This window comes from Phoca vitulina, unplaced genomic scaffold (genome assembly GCF_004348235.1).
Source record: "Phoca vitulina isolate PV1807 unplaced genomic scaffold, GSC_HSeal_1.0 scaffold17, whole genome shotgun sequence".
NCBI lineage: Eukaryota > Metazoa > Chordata > Mammalia > Carnivora > Phocidae > Phoca > Phoca vitulina.
Window position 1 is genome coordinate 32,693,564 of NW_022589720.1, and position 19,371 is coordinate 32,712,934.

Here is a 19,371-nt window from a genome sequence, read left to right on the forward strand (position 1 = left end):
GGATAATACAAAAGATAATAGAAGTAATTGAAAGGTTAATTTTCAAGGGCTCCACAACCCAAAGGAAAAGGTATCTCAATCTACAATGTGAAGAGGAAAAGTATATGCAATGGACTGAATTGTGTCCCCCACCAAATTCATATGCTGAAGCCCCAACACCCAATGTGATTGTATTTGAAGACAGGGCCTTTATGGAAGTCATTAAGGCTAAATGAGGTCATAAGGGTAGGGCCCTGATCCAGCAGGATTAGTGTCCTTATAATAAGAGACCCCAGAGTCCTCATTTGCACGTGTGCATCCTCTTTCTCTCTTCCTCCCCCTCCTCCCCTCTACCAAGAATCACATCAGCCTGTACTTGATCTTGTACTTCCCAGTTGCCAGAACAATGAGAAATCACTTCCTCTTGTCTGAGCCACCGAGTTTGTGGTATTTTGTTATAGCAGCACGAGTAGACTAAGACAGGATACCTTTTGTTATTTTCAAAAAACCTTAAATGAAAATGGATAAATACCAGGCACAGTGCAAGGCTTATGACAAGCACAGGTGCCAACACTGTGGGGTGATCGGGTGGGACGTGAGTAATGTTGTGAAGCCTCAGGTAGGAAAGTTCTCCCCTGCGCGCTCTCTCTAGACAAGCATATACTGGAAGTTCATTATTGATTTTTAAAATGTTGCTATCTCACGTTATCACCAATTTAGTGAAGTCAGTGGTAATAATAATTCTGTTGACAAAAATAAAGCAGAGTGGTGGGTTCAATTTCAGAGATGAAGGCAGATGATGTCAAATTGGAAGACCAATACATATCACCTGTAGGCACAAATGGCTTCAAAAAGTTTCCTCTATGTTCTACCCAAATGGCTTGTTTTACCCAAATGGCTTCAAAAAGTTTCCTCTCGTTTTACCCAAATGGCTTCAAAAAGTTTCCTCTATGTTCTACCCAAATGGCTTGTTTTACCCAAATGGCTTCAAAAAGTTTCCTCTATGACAAACTCTTTAGCCAGTGAAGACATAGTGTATGACATGAATGGAAACTTGCTAGATTCAATTGTGGTAATTGCTTACTTGGTAAGGAACATCTATTCCCTGGAGACCTGGGCTCTGATTCCAGCTCTTATTCTGTGACATGGCCAGTTGTACCCTCCAAGGACTTCACTTTCCTGATGTCTCAGCAAGAACATATTCCTCACACATTTCTAATTCTATGATTCACAGGAACAGACTCTTAGGACAATCCCCAAGCATTTCAGCAAGCCCTACTGCAAGCTGCCAGCACAAAATGGACACCACAGTGCCAAGCTTACACATTTGTCCTGTAGCCTAGATACTGTTTACTAGAAATACCTCCCTTTTTTGGGGCACGGCAACAGAGGCTTTTAGTCTTCTAGCAATCGACAGGTGTGACCTACAAACAAATTTCCTTGGCCTAGCAAAATTGCATCCTCTCTGCCTTACCTCTCTTGCAAAAGAAAATTGCTAGAGGGAAATAGGTAAATTTCAAACTAAGTTACTATTCTAAAAGAGGAGCAGAGAAATTTTCTTACCTGAGGTGTCAGCTCTACTTCTAATTCACCACTTAAGTACTGTCGTTCAAATTCTGCATTTTCTCCCACATATGAAGAGACCATGCGTTTTATCTGCTTGGATCGAAGTAAAAGGCCCAGGCCAAAGTTGTCAACCCTAGAAGAAAAATGCAATCAACTTGCAATCAAAGCAACATCGGTTAGAACACTAATATCCCTGACTTCCGAAAACATGCAATATTATTCATTTAAAGGAATCCTCTCTGCTGGGCATTGAACCCATATTCTCTCGTAGTCTCCCACCACCCAAAGAGCCTTGCAAGGTGGCTGTTCTTTTCTTATTTTACAGCTAAGGAAACTAAAGCTCAAGACCTTTCAGTGATTTCTGCCGACAGATATCTTGGGTAGTAACTGACGTAGCCAGTATTCAAACCCACACCAATCCTACAAGTCTGCCCTGCACCTTTCACTCTTTCCACTGCTCCCAAGTGATACTAGGGTAGAAGGCGAGCAGACTGGATCTTGCCCTACACTGTGAAGGCGTATGTAAATGCAAAGGCAATGCCACTCTCCTAACCTGCACTGGCTCCAAACAGAGAAATTCATTCTGTCCTAAAAAGTGAACACGCATTCTCATATTTAAAAGAGAGAACAGGGGCGCCTGGGTAGCTCAGTAGGTTAAGCACCTGACTCTTGATTTCGGCTCAGGTCATGATCCCAGGGTCCTGGGATCAAGCCCCATGTTGGGCTCCTCGCTCAGTGCGGAGCCTGCTTCTCCCTCTGCCTGCCACTCCCCCTGCTTGTGCGCACATGCTCTCTCTCTCTCACACACAAATAAATAAAATCTTTAAAAAAAAAAAAAAAAAAAAGAAGGAAATACCAAGTGTTGGCAAGAATGCGGAACACCCAGAGCTCTCATATATGAAGAGGAGAATGTCAACTGATTCAACCACTTCTGAAAAATTATTAGCAGTATCTATTGATGCTGAACATATGGATATGCTATGTCAGCAATTCCCCTCCTCGGTCTATGTCCAACAGGAATGCATACATATGTTCCCCAGAAGACAAGAATATTCATAGTCACACTGTCCATGATGGCCAAACACTGGGGCCTCCCCAGTACTACTCCACAGCAGAGCAGAAAAAATGAGCAGTAAGAAGGAATTAGTGACCACCCCTGCAACAATGGAGGGCTCTCACAGGTAAAATGCTAAGCAAAAGAACCATAAGAGAGTACTTACTGACCTATTCCTTTTATATGAAGTTCAAAGTCACACAAGACTAACGGATAAGATCAGAAGTGAGGATAATGGTTAAGTTCGGTGGTGGGAAAGGAAAACAGTGACTCGAAGGAGCACAAGAGGAGCTTTCTGGGGTACTGGTCATGTTCCACTGAAAGAATCTGGGGGCTGGTTACATGGGTCTGCAGCCTGTAAAGATCCTTCAAACTTCAAACCAGTGATATGATCACTTTTCTGTGTTACTCTGTATTATGCTATGATAAAAGTTTTTTTAAAAGACAGAAATACAGTGATAAAGCCAGAGCACCTCCCAGAAATAGAAGTCTTCATTTATGATCTCTCCCTCCTAATCCCCCGAGTGCTCTCATGGCCTCTCCCTTATGGAGCCTGGGTCATCTACACTGTTCACTCATCCCATAGTCCTTTACTAAGTTCTTACTGCCCCCCAGGGCTAATATGTCAGGTCCTGGGCCAGGGGGAGCTCTGAGATATCAAGGGATAAACATGTAAACCTATAATTACAACAGAGGATGAGATGTGCTAAGAGGTCTGAATCAGGTGCAATGAGAACACTGAAGGTCACCCAACAGAGAGGAGAAAGAGGTCCAGAAAAGGCTTACGGAAAATGACACTTGAACAGACTTGAAGAAAAAAGTCTTTGAGAGCAGAGTAGAGGTGTGGACACAATGAACCAAAAAGGCAGGTGGGCAGCTTTGCAAAGGTGCACAGTGGTGGGACGGGCTCCGTGCTGAGTGTAGCTGCAGTACGGACTGAAAGCAAAAGTGAGCAACAGAGGTAGAAGGCAGGCCAGCTTGTCACCTGTCACATGAGCCACACCACGAAATGAAGATTTCATCCTAAAGGATATGGGAGACCCTGTGAATAATTTTAAGTAGAAAATAACAGGGTATACAATTAATTGGAGAGGTTCAGTGACAAAAGGCCTGGAGATCAGTTAAGAGGCTTGAAATAATCCAGATAAGCAAAGACAACGGTCTGAACTAAGGCAGCCCCAAAAGGAGTGGAGAAAAAGGGGACCAGTCAAGGGATATTTGGGGGAAAATAAATCATAGGTTTGTTGCCCATCCTAATGTAGATACAGACACAGTCCAGAATTCTGGCTTTGGCAATGGAACAGAGTGGGAGAATGGACTGGTGGTTAATTAGTCTACAGTCCCTAGTGACATCCCCTTGCTTGACCCAAGGAGGGATAAGTACGGTACCTTGTGTGACAAACCACTGACGTTTCTCCTAACAAGCTCGTCTCCCCCTTCACTTCGCTCTCCATCCCCACACTCCTCATGCCCACAAGTGCCCATCCCCACTCAACTGACTCCTACTTCCCAGAATGCATCACTGCCAAGCCTCTAACCTAGACCAGGAGGTCTAGGCACACTGAATCCCTCCAAGTAGTCCAGGTAACTGTCAACCATTTGCTAAACTTGTTTATAGTTCTAGTCTTCCAATACTGAATCTGAGAACATTTCCCACTCACCACGAGTATAGAAGGAATAGCTACATGATTTATTCTTGCTTGTTTCAAAAGAAAACTAAAGCCTAAACAAGTATTTTCAAGAATGCACTTTTGAGATATGGAGAAATATGGAGAGAATGCCCTGAAGATTAATAATATGCTTGGCCACTAGAGGGATCTTGGAAAAACCAGTTCTTCCACACACTCACACACAATGCCCTCTCTCTGTTTTTTGTCTGTTTTTTACCTACTCCTAATTAATACTTAGCTGGGCCTTCCGTTCTTCAGGTTAACAATTCCATTCTCCTAAATTCAGCTGCACCTGCAGCCTGCCCCATCCTTGCAAATCTTTAGTACAAAAGTAATGGAGTGATCTGTCACTCCTCTCTCCTACTCTACATCAACAATATTGGAAAATCCTGACTCTACCTTCAAAATCTATCCAGAATCTGAGCATTTCTCACTTCCTCCTGTGTGACCTGCACCATCTCCTGCCTAAAGACAGCAACCTTCCCTACTTCTACTCCTGCCCCCTGCAATCCACTCATAAAATGGCGGCCAAAACCATAAGAATAAAACAAAATATGCCAGATCACGTCACTGCTCTGCCCAAAATGCTGCAATGGCATTCATGCAAAAGCAGGGGTCTCTAGAGTGGCCTGCAAGGCCCCGTAAGATGAGATGCCCTTGACATCTCAGACCTCATTCCTCCCACTTCCCTTTTGCTCACTTTTCTTCTGCTGACCTCCTCCCTGTCCCACAAACACACCAGGCATACTTCCCAGGCCCTTTGCACTGGCCTCTCCCTGTCTCTGAAACTCTTCCCCAGGTAATGCAAGGCTCACCCCTCATTTCTTTCAAGTCTCTGGTCAACCATCACCTCAATGAGTCTCTCCCTGATTGCCCGACTTTATACTGAAACCTGCCCCTCCATTTTCACATTTATGGAACATTTGTTGAATGAATTTATTGCTTGATTTCACTTTCTCCCTTCTCACTGGCTCAAAATGAAAATCAGCAAGTCCTCATGCTGGATATTTTCTATTTGCCCTTGCAGATCCATTCGCCAATCTCCAGCTTGCCCTGTGCCGGGATGGCTGACTGGATAGACAGACTCCCTTGCCCTCTGGCTTCTGACCAGGTGCAAGAAGGACGTCAGGATATTTATGTTACCCTGACTCCCTCCCTGGCAAGCTGCAGCACACTGGACAACCCTCTCCATAAAGCTTTCTTCCAGGTCCTGGCAGCTCCCTCATCTCATTCTTCAGGCCTAAGGCTGGCGGTAATAGTGCTCTCTGATACTAACTCCAGGGTACTTCAATACCCATATTGCTTTCCCTCAACTCTGACCATTCCTTTAAAGAGAGTCCCTTTGGTAAACTCTCTTCAGTTACCCAATATGAGAGTACTATTGATATATCCTCTGGAGCCCTGTCTAAATAGTCGTAACAATAAAATAATCCATGAAAGTGAATATAGTCCATTTGCTTTCTGTAGTCTTTAATACCTGAACCTCCCTCCAAGTATACAGGTCCATATGATAAACCAGAATGTACTTGCCCAATTCACTGACTTCAGAGATTTGTCCCATTACACACTCTTTCATGGATCTCTCTTTGGCTTTTCAACCCATTACACATTTGAACTTGGCTCTGTTTGGAGATGACCTCTCTGTATTTGTTGATCTTGGCTCTGGAAACTATGTATATTTGGCCTTTGCTTTCTTTTTGGACTAGCAACTGGCTTGGCAACCAAGCAGTGCTTAAGATGCTCAGCCCAGGCTACCCCCTGACCAGGTACAGAGTTAGTGTTTATGCCTCAAATAAGGCTGTTAGGTAGCTTATAATAAGTGTCTTTCTTGCCACATACTTTCCAACTCACGAATTCAGTAAACATGTATTCCTTCTTTACTGTGTATCAGACAATGATGATACAAAAATGAAAAAGGTAAAGCCCTTACAATAGGAAAAGAGAAGACAGACACAGGCCATCTTTTGCAAATGAGAAACATAACATTTCTAATAGAGAAACATGCATATTAAGGCATCTTGCAGCTCTTTGATATTAAAGGCAATTTTGATGGACTTTCAAAGAGATTATCTTGCTTGCCTTTAGGAGCCAACATTTCCCTAGCACACCTATGGAGGGAGAGATATGACCATTCTCTTATGGTACCACAACCTCAGGTTCCAAACATTTTAGTGGTAAAAGAAGTCTAAAGCCAAGAATTCAATAAAGAGATATATTTGTGTAAAGCAAAACAGTATTTCATGGAAGACATAAACGTTCCACAAATATTTGTCATGTTCTGAATCTGAAATTTCATTTTCTGAAATCTCATTAATTGGAAATTCTTGTCAAAACAAAACTCTAATCAAAATAAATTTGCAACCATTTACCAAACTGTATTTCTCTTGTTTCCTCTCATTTTAGGCATGCTTAAATCTCAGTTACAGTATATATTTACTCTGATAATATCAAGAATATCAAAAGAAAAGAACAAGCTATATTCGGATAGCACATTAACTTATGACACAGTTATATGGAACAAGTGAACACTCACTCCCTTCCATGAGCTGAGCAGAGAAGTTCAAGTACACATCGCAGGAAGTGGTTAGCCCTTCTCAGACAAAATAATCAACTCTTGGGGGAATGCTTATAATCAGACAAGATGGCCCACAGCTCTCCATTGAGACCTTCAGAGCTGCAGCAGCCTCAACTAATAATAAAGATGGCATAGCGAAGGAGCCACCCACCTTTATCTACTGGTTCAAAACCCCTGATGCAGAACCAGGAATTTTATTTAGCATGAAAAACTGCTCACTGGGTCCAGAATTCCTACAACTGACTAGTATAACACCACATATAGGTAATAGTACTGTAACCACAGGCACAGGAGCATATGTATGATCATATAGTACTTACAGGCTTCCACATGGAAGCTGGGCTGTCCCTAGAGTTGTTTAAATTCCCACCTTCAAGAACTGTAATCTAAAATAATCGTGTCATGAGGAAATGAGTGTGATTAATATAACACATCTATGCTTCCCTTACTTCTCTGATTTAATTGGTTGATATATAGTTTACTGTAAAACTTTTGGTTCTTACAGGCTGTAATTCACATGTCAAAGTCTTCTAAAAAATCAGTGAAATGCATATTTTCAATTTTCCCTACTTTCCTAATCAATCCATATCAAAGTCCTGATTCATCTGAGTGATCCTAAGGGGGAATGTTTATCTCATCAAGACTAACAGTTAAGGGGCGCCTGGGTGGCTCAGTCAGTTAAGCGGCTGCCTTCGGCTCAGGTCATGATCCCAGGGTCCTGCGATGGAGCCCCACATCAGGCTCCTTGCTCAGCAGGGAGCCTGCTTCTCCCTCTCCCTCTGCCTGCCACTTTGCCTACTTGTGAGCGCGCTCTCTCTCTGTCAAATAAATAAATAATCTTAAAAAATAAAAAATAAATTAAATAATATTTTAAAAAATAAAAAAGACTAACAGTTAATACTCCACACCAAGATAAGTGGTACTTCATGGCAACAGGTCTCACTGGTAACTAAAAACAAAACAAACACAGATCAAGAGCCCTGAGCTTTGGGAAGTCTTCCAATTCAGTTAGATCCTTCCATAAACAGCCTTTTCTAAACAAGAAAGCAGTTATTACTTCTTTTTTTAAAAAGATTTTATTTATTTATTTATTTATTTAGAGGAGAAGGGCAGAGGAAGAGGGATACACAGACTCCTGAGCATGGAGCTGACGAGGGGCTCTATCCCAGGACCCTGAGATCATGACCTGAGCTGAAATCAGGAGTTGGATGCTTAATTGACTAAGCCACCCACGTGCCCCAAGAAAGTAGTTATTACTTCTAAGTTCTCTCCATTTACTCAACAATCCAAACCATCTTTGTTTCTCCAACAAAGCAGTGCTAAGTTTTCCTCATTTATCTGACTCTAATGGCCAAAACAAAGCTGTCATTCCTGTAGATCTCTGGGATTAAACCCACCTAATTAAGAGAATCAACTGCCAATGAGGGTGTGCAAAGTGCTTTCTTTGTGTTCAATGATGGTTATCAGTATTTACTCTGTACCAAGAATTTACATTGATTTATACACCATCCCTTGTTAGCACTGAGCTATCTGGAAAACCCAACAAAGTACTGATAGTCAGAAGTATTTTTAATAAATACAAAGTAAGCTCAAATAGCACGAGATGCATTTAAGAAATATCAAGTGATCATGACATGTTACTTCTCTATTTATGTATGAGTTTCCTCTGTTAAATGAGGTAACTGGAACAGATGATCTCTACAATCCCATCCAGCTCCAGCACTGGTGGGGAAGAAAAAACTACTGTAAGCAAAAGGATCAGTCTGTAATATATACTGGAGAAGGACTACAATTCGGTATACAAAGAAAGACTAGAAGTCTCCAAAGGAACTCACAAAGGGGCAAGATCAATGAAGGCTAGAGAAGTTCTATAATTGGATAAGGCTTCTTTGAGGATGTGGAACTAAAATCTTAAAAAAAAAAAAATAGATTTTTTTTCTTCATAACAAAATATATTTTAATGTGCAGGTCATTATTAAAATGTTATGGCTATTGTTGACTATTTTGATATGAGATCCTACTGTCTTAAGTGCTGGCTGCATATCCTCCTCCTTCTACCAAGACCAGCAACATTTTTAATGGTTAGTGACCTCCTTATATATCATCTAGAATACGGCATAACCGAAAGAGAAGACTTGAAACAGATTTAAAACTGTTGGAGGGGCGCCTGGGTGGCTCAGTCCCTAAGCATCTGCCTTCGGCTTGGGTCGTGGTCCCAGAGTCCTGGGATCGAGCCCCGCATCTGACTCCGTGCTCAGCGGGGAGCCTGCTTCTCCCTCTCCCACTCCCTCTGCTTGTGTTCCCTCTCTCGCTGTGTCTTTCTCTGTCAAATGGATAGATAAAATCTTAAAAAAAAAAAAAAACTGTTTGAGATCTTCCTCTATACATAATGATCTACAATAACATAAAGGGACATCTCTAAATTATAAAATGCAAGATTCAATTTGAAAATCTGTATTTTAACAATGCATTTGGAATTTAGAAAAATAAAAGCACGTCGGATTAAGATATAAATCTATGCAAGTCTGCTTTACTTATGATTATGAAGGATGGTACCAAAAATATTTGAAGAAATGTAACCTCCAACTCTTGAGCTTGTTGAAAACTATCTTGTGATACTTGAGCATATTTTTCATTTTATTCATAAACTTTTTATAATTATAGAGAACTGTCATTTCTTTCAAGCCACTTGTTTTCAAAATGCACACTTACCCTGCATTGTTGCTGACTGCAGTCAGCCCTTTTACTCCAGTCTTCAGTAAGGCTCCTATAAGATTTTCTGGAATTCCACATAACCCAAAACCTATTAAGTGAAAAAGACAATTTGTGAAAATGGTAATCTCTCAGGGAAATATATGTTATCCTTTTCCATAAAAAAAATGCAAAACATGTTATTACATCTATTAAGCAAAATATACAGATATATCTCAGCAACTCGGGAAGTGGCTACATAGCTATACCCAAATGTTTTGCACCATTAGATAGCACCAGACATAACCGTCAAACCTTCGAATCATAAGAATAAAGCCGAGTGCAACCAGTTAATATTAGCTACACATCACACACCTTGCACTTAACTGCACATCTATTACTGTCCAACTTTATAATTCAAACTTTATACAGTTACTTTTCAAGCATGTTTGTTTTATATGCCTGAGTACATTTTGCAGAACCGGAAGCCTAGACCAATGACTTTTATTTCTTTATAACTTCCGCAATTTGTCAAATAGTATTGGGTTTAAAATGGACATTCAATGACTGGTCAGTTGAATGGATGAATGAATGAACAGCAGCCCTAAAAACAAGCCTAGATTCCTGTGACCAAGGCCTAGAAATAAGAAAAAATAAGAATAAATAAAAATTATAAGAATCAGGCAGTGAGTTTAATGAGTGTGAGACAATGATTCTAAAAGACATTCCAAACAAGGTGCAGCAATGAACCCAGAGGCTTCAACAACAGAGAGATGCGTATATGCTTTTTACCTCCTAAAATGAGGAATGACAAAAGGAATAGCTAGGTAGCTGATGAGAGCAATGCAAATGTTTTAAACAGAATTCCCAAGGATCTAGGAATGTTTTCAAAGCTACTAATAAGACATCACCATTTAAAACTTCAGCTTTTCAAAATAATAGAAACACAAAGGGAAAAAGTGAAACATTAAGTGCTAAACCCTGCTAAATTTTCAAGATGAGGACACTAATAAAATCATTACATAATGAAATAATTACATAATATGCAATAAATGACTAAAAATAAAATAAGTGGCATTTCTGATCTCCACAGCTTTGCCACTGTGATTTCCCTGCTTTGCTAAAAACATAAGGATGTTACCATCACCAAAAGGAAAACAATACTATTACTCACCACCAACCAGTATTGTTGCACCATCAGGGATGTCTTTTACAGCTTCCACTGGATCTGTATAAAATTTGGTATGGCGACGTGTGCTGGTTGAAAAGTAGCAAACACATCCCTAAAACATTTTTAAAAATTTTTAAGTGAATCATCATTTGGAGATACATCTTTATTTTGCATGTATACCAATGTATTCACTTTTCATACATACAAGGATAATTTCACTCTCTGCTCTTTGAAACAGAGTGGGGCCATAAGTAATTCATCTTAAGAGTAGGAAGGACATACTCTATCCATAGATTATCACCAGAATTCCCTTGTGATCATGATGGATATCTTCCATTGTATAAAGGAAAACTCTGTGTCATTTGTGGCCACCCAAAAGATTGAAAGTAGATAGCTCATACACTGGGACTCAAACTCACAATAATGATGCCATCAAGCATCAGTTTCTGATAGTGAGCTAACCTTGCATTCAGTCAACAAATATTCACTGAGAATGTACTATGTGCCAACTATTCTGGTGTTTACTCCCATCTAGTAAATATTAAGACATGACTGCCACTCTGCGGGAAATCAGGTATGGTGTCACCAGTATACAAATACATAGTTGGGCCCCTGACCCAATCTTACATCAGTGAATGCCTCCTAAGGGAACAAGTAAGGAACAGTACACAGAAGACCCATCCCCCTAAGGGGCTTGGAGTTTATAGATGCTGAGAAAAATAGCAAACTATTATCTGCAAGGAAGGCATGGCTAGTCTTACCACAGTGACCTATTTGGTGCAAAACAGGTTATCTAGTGAACATTCATCATCAGTTTTAAACAGTTTCCCTCTTTATACTTCATCCACAATATGGATAGGAGAAAATCAGAGTTGACTATGTTGTAATCATTCATGATAAATATCACCTCTCTTTATTCTTATTATATATTCAATCTAAAAAGGGAGGGAGAAAAGAGAAAGGCTCCTGACTCCTCATATGCTGCCACCTTAAGAAGTTCATAAATGTGGGGCTCCTGGGTGGTTCAGTCGTTAAGTGTCTGCCTTCAGCTCAGGTCATGATCCCGGGGTCCTGGGATCGAGCCCCACGTTGGGCTCTCTGCTCAGCGGGAAGCCTGCTTCTCCCTCTCCCACTCCCCCTGCTTATGTTCTCTCTCTCACTGTCTCGTTCTCTGTCAAATAAATAAATAAAGTCTAAAAAAAAAAAAGAAGTTCATAAATGTAAGCTCATACATGCTGCCTTATTGGTCTTTGACAGACATCCTATGGGGTCAAGGTAAAGCATTAATGAGTTTCTAGCATTCTTTTCTTCCTCTATAAACTTCTTTCATTGGAAGTGTCAAATAGTACAAAAGTTTATTTCCTTTAAGAGAATACTGAAAGTCAAATGAGATATGCAAAAGTAGAGGTTACCCAGATGACTTTTGTCCCTTTAAATTCAACCTTGGTTCAGGTCTGGTGAAGAGAGGGGTCTATCATAGCACACCACTGGGAAATACGTGGAGGCAAAGCTAGCAAAGAATGAGCTCGAGCTGCAGAGAGCTTACTTCTCTGTCCTATCCCCAGCAGCGAGGATTTACTGGATTTTGTTTAAACATGTACGTATACACACAAATATATTTTTTTTAAATCTTGGAAATTAAAAGTTTGATAGCCTCAAAAAAGAGGACAAAAGATGAATCATAAAATAAAGTTGAGGATATCTGCTCGAATATAGAAAAAAGAAAAATACAGATACTCTAATCCAACCAATTCATTTCACAGATCAAGTTTCTGAAGCTGAGCAAGATCTCGTAATGTACCCAACATTGTGTTACAGCAAAACCAGATCCCAGGTTTTAGCCTTCATCACAGCATCCTTCTACCACAAGCTGTTCCTCTCTGTGACTTTTAAAAGCCCACAGTCTTATTCTACTTCAATTTCATTATTTACAGGTAACAAATCCTTACGAGTGCCCTATTTTTTAATAAAGAACTCTATTATTATCTTGTCTAAAGAGTGAAGGAGAAGTCATTGCTCTGTTCACCTTAAACTGATACAGTACTGTTTTGTCAATTATAACTCAAAATTGGAAAAAAGTCAAAGATGCAAAAACATGCAATAAATACACAAATGCTAATCTCTATCTCTTACCAAATAAAAAGGGGTGAAAAGTCAGGGCCTCAGCAGGAGGAAGAAAATAAAAGAAATCATCTACACCTAAGTAGTCAGGGGGTAAAGTCACTCTGAACTACTTATCCGTAGACTGAGAAACATGAATCCTATAGAGAGGAAATCAAGAGAAAACTCATTTCTCCTACAGATCCAGGACACTTTTCAGATTCACAAGGGGAAACAAAAGTATATAAGCATAGACTTGTCAGGAATTCTGTCGTTTCAGTTAATAGTGTCTTCATGACAAACAGAAATTATTGAAATGCTTGCCCCACACCTTAAAAAAAATACCTCAGAAGGGGGCTCTTGGGTGGCTCAGTTCGTTGAGCATGTGACTCTTGTTTCAGTTCGGGTCATGATCTCAGGGTTAGGGTTAGGTGAGATCAAGCCCCACATCGGGCTCTGCACTCAGTGCAGAGTCTCCTTGTCCCTTCTCCCTCTACTCTTCCCCCGACTTGCTCACTCTCTCTCTCAAATAAATAAAATCTTTAAAAAAAATACTTCAGAAGCATTTTAGAAAAGACTCAAGTGTTTCATATTTATCTAGATAATCAAAAGCTAAAAGAAATGAGTGAAATGTTTGCAGGCAATGTGAGAATGGTTCAAGATAATGAAGAATTTACACCCAACTTTTTTTTTTTTCATTTTTCCACACATTCAGTTAATATTTGTTGACCTTTGATATCTATTTGTTATATTGACATTTGATATCTATTTGCTAAGAAGTCAATAGTGTGACATAATGGGCCACACTCCAGTAATCTCTGGGTCAAAATACCTTTGTTTCAAATTCCAGTTTAGCCACAATTGCGAGAAACAGAGAAAATTGCAAAATCTGACTGTAAGAGATGTTGATTTTAAGTTTACAAAAGGATGACAGTTGTTTCTTAAGGATGTAGTAAGGATTAAGTAATGGTGTATCAGACCCTGTGCTTATATGCTTCCTTTGGGCAATGTAACCCTCTCTCCATTCCCCACCAGGGCAGTAAGATTAACTTGCCATTGACTGGGCTTTAGTTTTCACATTTAACCTCCCCGCTCTACCTTACCTATACACACAGGCATGTATTACTGATTCTACAAAGAATTTTTTTTAGCATGACCTATGCTCTAGCAAATTAATCCATGCCGTCCTTGTTGAGGGTTTTGAAAAGTGGGTTCCAGCTTTAAGATTACTTTAACATGTTTATTTTGTTTGTAGTCAAGCTTACCATTCTAAGTATTCACAGATTACTGGGCATCTGGCTGTACGAATGCAGGTAGTGAGGCAAAGAGGAAGGAGAATGTCTGAAGCCAGTTGCACCAGAATGTTTCCTGTGGGTCTTTAGGGCTTAGAGCCTCGGACACAGCACCCCAGAGAAAGCCTCTCGGTTTGTTTACTGAACAGGCTTCCTCTCTGCCCACATTCTCTCCCATTCTCCCAGCCTCTGGGAGTCAAGGAGCATCCCTGCTGACATCCTGTAAGACTGAGCAGGGGAGGTGTCTTTTTTCTGTAAATAACTGAATTCAAACTGAAGCTCTACACTGCTCATAAATTGACTTTTACCTTCTAAAATGCTAAAACAATGAGGTGAAAAGATTCAAGCACCATCTGCTACACAAATAAATAAATAGCCTTCAAGTCTGCAGAGTCCTCCTTTACATCTGGGTAACATATTTCATTTTGTTTTCCACTCTCCAGCCTTCTGCAAAATTCCATTTTATGGCGCCCCTAGTTTCTGCTATTACTATTGGAGGAAGGAAATAATAATGACTATATTGCAAAACAACAGTCAAGGTCCTGAAGGGTAAGAAATAATCAAAATTCTTATATTGCCATATTTTTCTATTTAATCTATTTCTCCTTTTAAAATTCTCCCCCTCTTCACCCTTTGTCCTCTAGTTAAATTCTTACATTTAGAATTTGAGGTCTGATTCCACTCTTGAGCCTAAATTTTATCTGATAATTTCCCAATTCAGAATCTCCTTCCTTTCTTATTTTTTTATTTTTATTTTTTTTTAAGATTTTATTTATTTATTTGACAGAGAGAGAGACAGCGAGAGAGGGAACACAAGCAGGGGGAGTGGGAGAGAGAGAAGCAGAGCAGGGAGCCCGATGCGGGGCTCGACCCCAGGACCCCCGGACCATGACCTGAGCCGAAGGCAGACACTCAATGACTGAGCCACCCAGGCACTCCTGGAATCTCCTTCCTTTCTAACCACTTCTACCATTCTTTCTTTTGCCTAAATTTCTCTTTTTCTTGTCATTCAGTACTCCAGAACTTTGCCAAAAAATGCACTTCATTTTGAAGGTCTTTCAGGGAAAATCCATATAGCATACTGCTTTTTTATTTTTAAATTAATCTTATCTTAATGATATGGAACTGTACACCCAGGTGTTATTTACCATGTTACCTTGCAGTTAAAAAAATCAGGACACAGGAAGACTGATACTGCCCACCTCAGTACCAAAGTTTGATAAACAGAAGTGGAAAGGAGAAGCCATATGGAGAGAGATGAAGAGGACCCTGTTGGAAGGAAAAGGCAATAATATGCAGGTGGATACACACACATACACACTTGGCAAGGAGAATATGGCATCAGCGCTAAGTGGAGGTGGTGATATGTGTCGTACTGTTTACCAATGTCAGTGGTAAATTGACAGTACAGTATCTATCAAAAGTGGAATGTTCACCTTAAAGCAAACACTACCAGTTATGCACTTATGACACGAATAAATAAATCACAAGGATCCTACAGTGAGTTACCGACACTAGGCCAATTCTCTAAAGTAGTGGCATACTGTTTTTGAGGGAACATATATGTTCCTTTTATTCCAACAATGGAGTGATGCCCAGTACTTTACGGAGCACAGATGAAGGAATGATGCATTCTGCCTGTGTATCAGAAAGCTTGAGGAGTTTGCCAAGAGTTAAAATACGAATGAGGATGGGGAACCCAGAAAGAGAAGCATGAATAAAGGTACAGAGATGTGAAAAGGCTCATTGTGCTCAGGGACATGCAGGACCGGGTCTGATGGAGAGAAGCTCGTGAAGACTGGGCTGAAAAGGGAGACTGGGGCAGGCCTTAAGGACCACACTGAGGTTTTGACTTCTTCCTTCAATGAGGAAGGGACAGCAAAGCTTTTGAAACAGAGATGTCACAACTCATATGAAAGACTGAAACAGGAAAGTGGCAGAGGAAATCATTCTTTCATTCACCCATCCATTTGTTCAAAAATATCCATTTTGTATAAAATATACTAAATACTGGAATACAGAGTTAAGACAAACAAAAAACCACTCAAGCATAGTCCCTGCGCTGATAAAACTTGCAAACTAGCAAGGGTAATAGTCATTAAATAATTACAAAAATTTAAATACAAATGTTAATATCTCATAGGGAGCTATAAGGAAGAAATAGATAGCTGCTGGGAGAGAGTGCCAAGGACAACCCCAAGGAAATTTCAGGAAAAGATGCATACATGACACTGGTTATCCACTGGAGGTGGAGGGAAGAGGAGACGAAAGAAGGGGTCCAAGATTTCACTGGCAGGATATGGGTGCTATTAGCCATAATGAAAACAAAAACAAAACAAGGGAGGAAACAACAACTTTATGGCTGGTTCGCTGTGGGTCAGAAAGAGCTTGAAGCATCATCCAGGGGGACTGGACCAGTAAGTTATACCAGGGGAAAATGGAATTGGCAAGAGATCTGGGAAAAAACACGTTCAAGGAAGAAAGGTAGGTAAAGTGTTAATGGTAGTTTCAGGATCTTTTTCCAGTAATAATTTTCCAAAGTGAACGGAGAATTAGTATTAAATGCTCCTTCTGAAACAGTAATGGAGGAAGAATGATAACTTCGGATGGTGTATTCAAATCTAAGTTCATGCCAATGGCTCTGAAATGTAGTTCTCAGACTGGCAGCATTAACATCACCTGGGAACTCATTTACGTAAAGCATGGGGCCCCACACAGGACCTACTAAATCAAAAACTCTGGAGGTGGACCCAGAAACCAGTTTGCTAAAGCCTCCAGGTAATTCTGAGGCTCATTAAAGTTTGAGAGACTTAACTAACACACCCACACCCACACACACCCCATCTCATTTTGGCTGCTGGTTATGCTTAGCAGAAAAGTTCTCAAGATTACTACCTCTGTTTGTCCACAGGGTTCTTTCATCCATGTATTAAACATGTCTATACTATGCCTAATAGTGTGTAATGTTGAGAGGGATGGAGAATAAAGCATACAAGATTGTCCTTGACAACCAGAAACTTGAATCTTGTTAAGAAGTCATTTTAGGGGCACCTGGGTGGCTCAGTCGGTTAAGTGTCTGACTTCGGCTCAAATCACGATCGATCTCTGAGATAGAGCCCTGGGTTGGGCTCCACGCAGTGGGGATTCCACTTGTCCCTCTCCCTCTGCCTTTCTCCCTGCTCGAGCTAGCGCTCTCTAATAAAATCTTAAAAAAAAAAAGAAAAAGTAGTCAATGGATGCATTTGAAAAGTTAAACAAGCACACAAGTGTTCCAGTGTAAGGCAAGTCAGATGAGAATCTAAGGACTAAATAAGCAGTAGGAGCACCAAGTGCCAAGCATGAAGAAACCCCTGGAAGCAGGCATTGGACCTATGATAACCAAACCTCAAAGAGGGAAAGTTTGAAGCTTGATAGGAACTTTCAGCGAGGCACAGGGAAACCTCTGCCACCTAAGAGGTTTGCTGGGCTTCTGAAGCAGTTTAACGCCATGGGAAAGTGAGTAAATTACACTGAGGCAAATAGGTAACTGCCAATGTTTTTGACCTGGGCCCAAGGGTACGGGAGTGTCCTAGTCTGCATGTTTCAGCACCCGCAGCAGTGTGACTGAAGGTCACTCAAGTGCCCTTTTAATAATGCTTTATATATCCAAAGCTATCAGCAATTACCAAAATGCTTCCTAAGAGGCATTTATGAATAAAATGTTCTAGTTCTAAATCATCCCCTAGCATTTACCTAAGGGGCTTCTCAGAGATTGCATGCGGGAAAGAGAGCAATGGGGCGCGGCAGTTCTCTGTTGAGTACACACCTCGTGCAAGATATGCTTTCAAGCTCAAAACTATTATTTAATGCGCTACTAAGTACAAACATTGCTTTGTTTTTCCCTAGCAAGGAAGGAAGAGGCTCCCGCGGTTACGATGGTAGCCAAAGTAAACCGCCCTCCAGGACCCAGCGCTCTCGGCCTGTACTGGCCTCCGAGGGCTCCCGACAGGAACCCCACCTGAGCGTGGCCGTACAGGTAGGGGCAGAACCCAGCAAAAAAGAATAAAGAAGACAAGAGAAGAGAAGAGAGAAAAGCTTATCAACCCACAATCGCGGCGAAAAGTGCCTCGGAATACCACTTGGTGGAGAGCAGGCAGTAAGGGAGGCACAAGGTTTTCTAAGAGTTTGAAAATGGAAATCCTCCAACCCGGATGCCTGCGCCTCAAGAGCGCGAGCGAGCCACGGCCGGAGCAGCACAGGTTTCTCCGTCAGACGGGGAAGATGACCAGGCGAGCGCTCCAGTCCGGGTTCCCCTTCCCACCGCCACGGTGCGACGCGGCCAAATAAGGGAGGACAGGGAGGGCACGGCATACCACCCCGGCGACGCCCAGCATCCGCCCCCTCCACGGCCAACTCGCGCGGACCGGTGGCTAACCTGCCCCGAAATCCCCAACGCAAAGTGCAAACCTGTCCCCTGCTGCCGTCACCCCTACCCGTCCCTCGACCGGCGCGCCCTCCCGAGAGGCTGCTCGCCAGGCGGAGATGCCAGCCGGGAGGACGCGTGCCCCGGAGGACGCGAGCGAGCCCTGAAGGGCGCGGCGGCGGCGCTGCCAGACGCCCTCCTGCCCCGTTTCAGCTTCTCTCCGCGTGCTTCTACACCCGCTCTCGCCCGGCCGGGGGAAGCGGCTGCAGAACCGCGCAAAAGTAGTCACCCGAAGGAGCAGCGAGGCAAGACAGGCGTCGGCGCGTCTCGGTGCCCCGGAGACGGCGCCACGGACGCTAACTCGTAGGTTGGAGCGGGCGGGTGCAGGCAGGGGAGAGGACGCGGGCACCACGTGGGGTTTCGTCTGCGTTCTGCCGGTGCGTGGCCTTCTTCACTGGCACGTTACCTTGGACCAGACGCCCCGGGTGAGGCGGGCGGAGGCGCAGAGCGGGGGCCAGGCGGAGAGGAGTTTGAGAGCCGCCATGTTCCGGGCCGGGCGTGGAGGAGACAACGCGCTGAGGCGCGCGCGTGAGTGTATAGGGGCGCTGCCGGGCCGTAGCGGCGTCAACGCGAAGGGAGGGAAGGCAAGGCGCTCGAGGGGCGGGTTGGAGGCTCGACCGCCCGTCGATGACGTCCTCCCCTCGCTCGCCCACTGAGGCTGCAGGTTTGGAGAGACGCGTGGCTGGGAGGGGCCCGGCCGGTAGCGTAAGCCGGGTGCAGCTGGAGCGGATGGCGGGGAAGCTCCCCAGCCCCGTGGCGGCGGAGTCTTTCCCCGCGCCCGCGCGTTCCAGGCAGGTGCGTCGGCACGCAC

General features: G+C 42.4%; 1 protein-coding gene across 1 annotated transcript in view; it reads right to left on the bottom strand.

Moving 5' to 3' along the window:
• The window catches only part of OXCT1 (3-oxoacid CoA-transferase 1), a 122,318-nt gene extending 103,190 nt beyond the window's left edge, over positions 1-19,128 (bottom strand). Inside the window, exons 1-4 of the mRNA XM_032415250.1 lie at positions 18,967-19,128; positions 10,710-10,818; positions 9,557-9,647; positions 1,543-1,678 (exon numbers count right to left, since the gene is read on the bottom strand). Of these exons, the coding sequence (XP_032271141.1) occupies positions 1,543-1,678; positions 9,557-9,647; positions 10,710-10,818; positions 18,967-19,044 (414 nt within the window). The 5' untranslated portion in view covers positions 19,045-19,128. The remainder of the gene's footprint in view (positions 1-1,542; positions 1,679-9,556; positions 9,648-10,709; positions 10,819-18,966) is intronic.
• Positions 19,129-19,371: the final 243 nt, after the last annotated feature.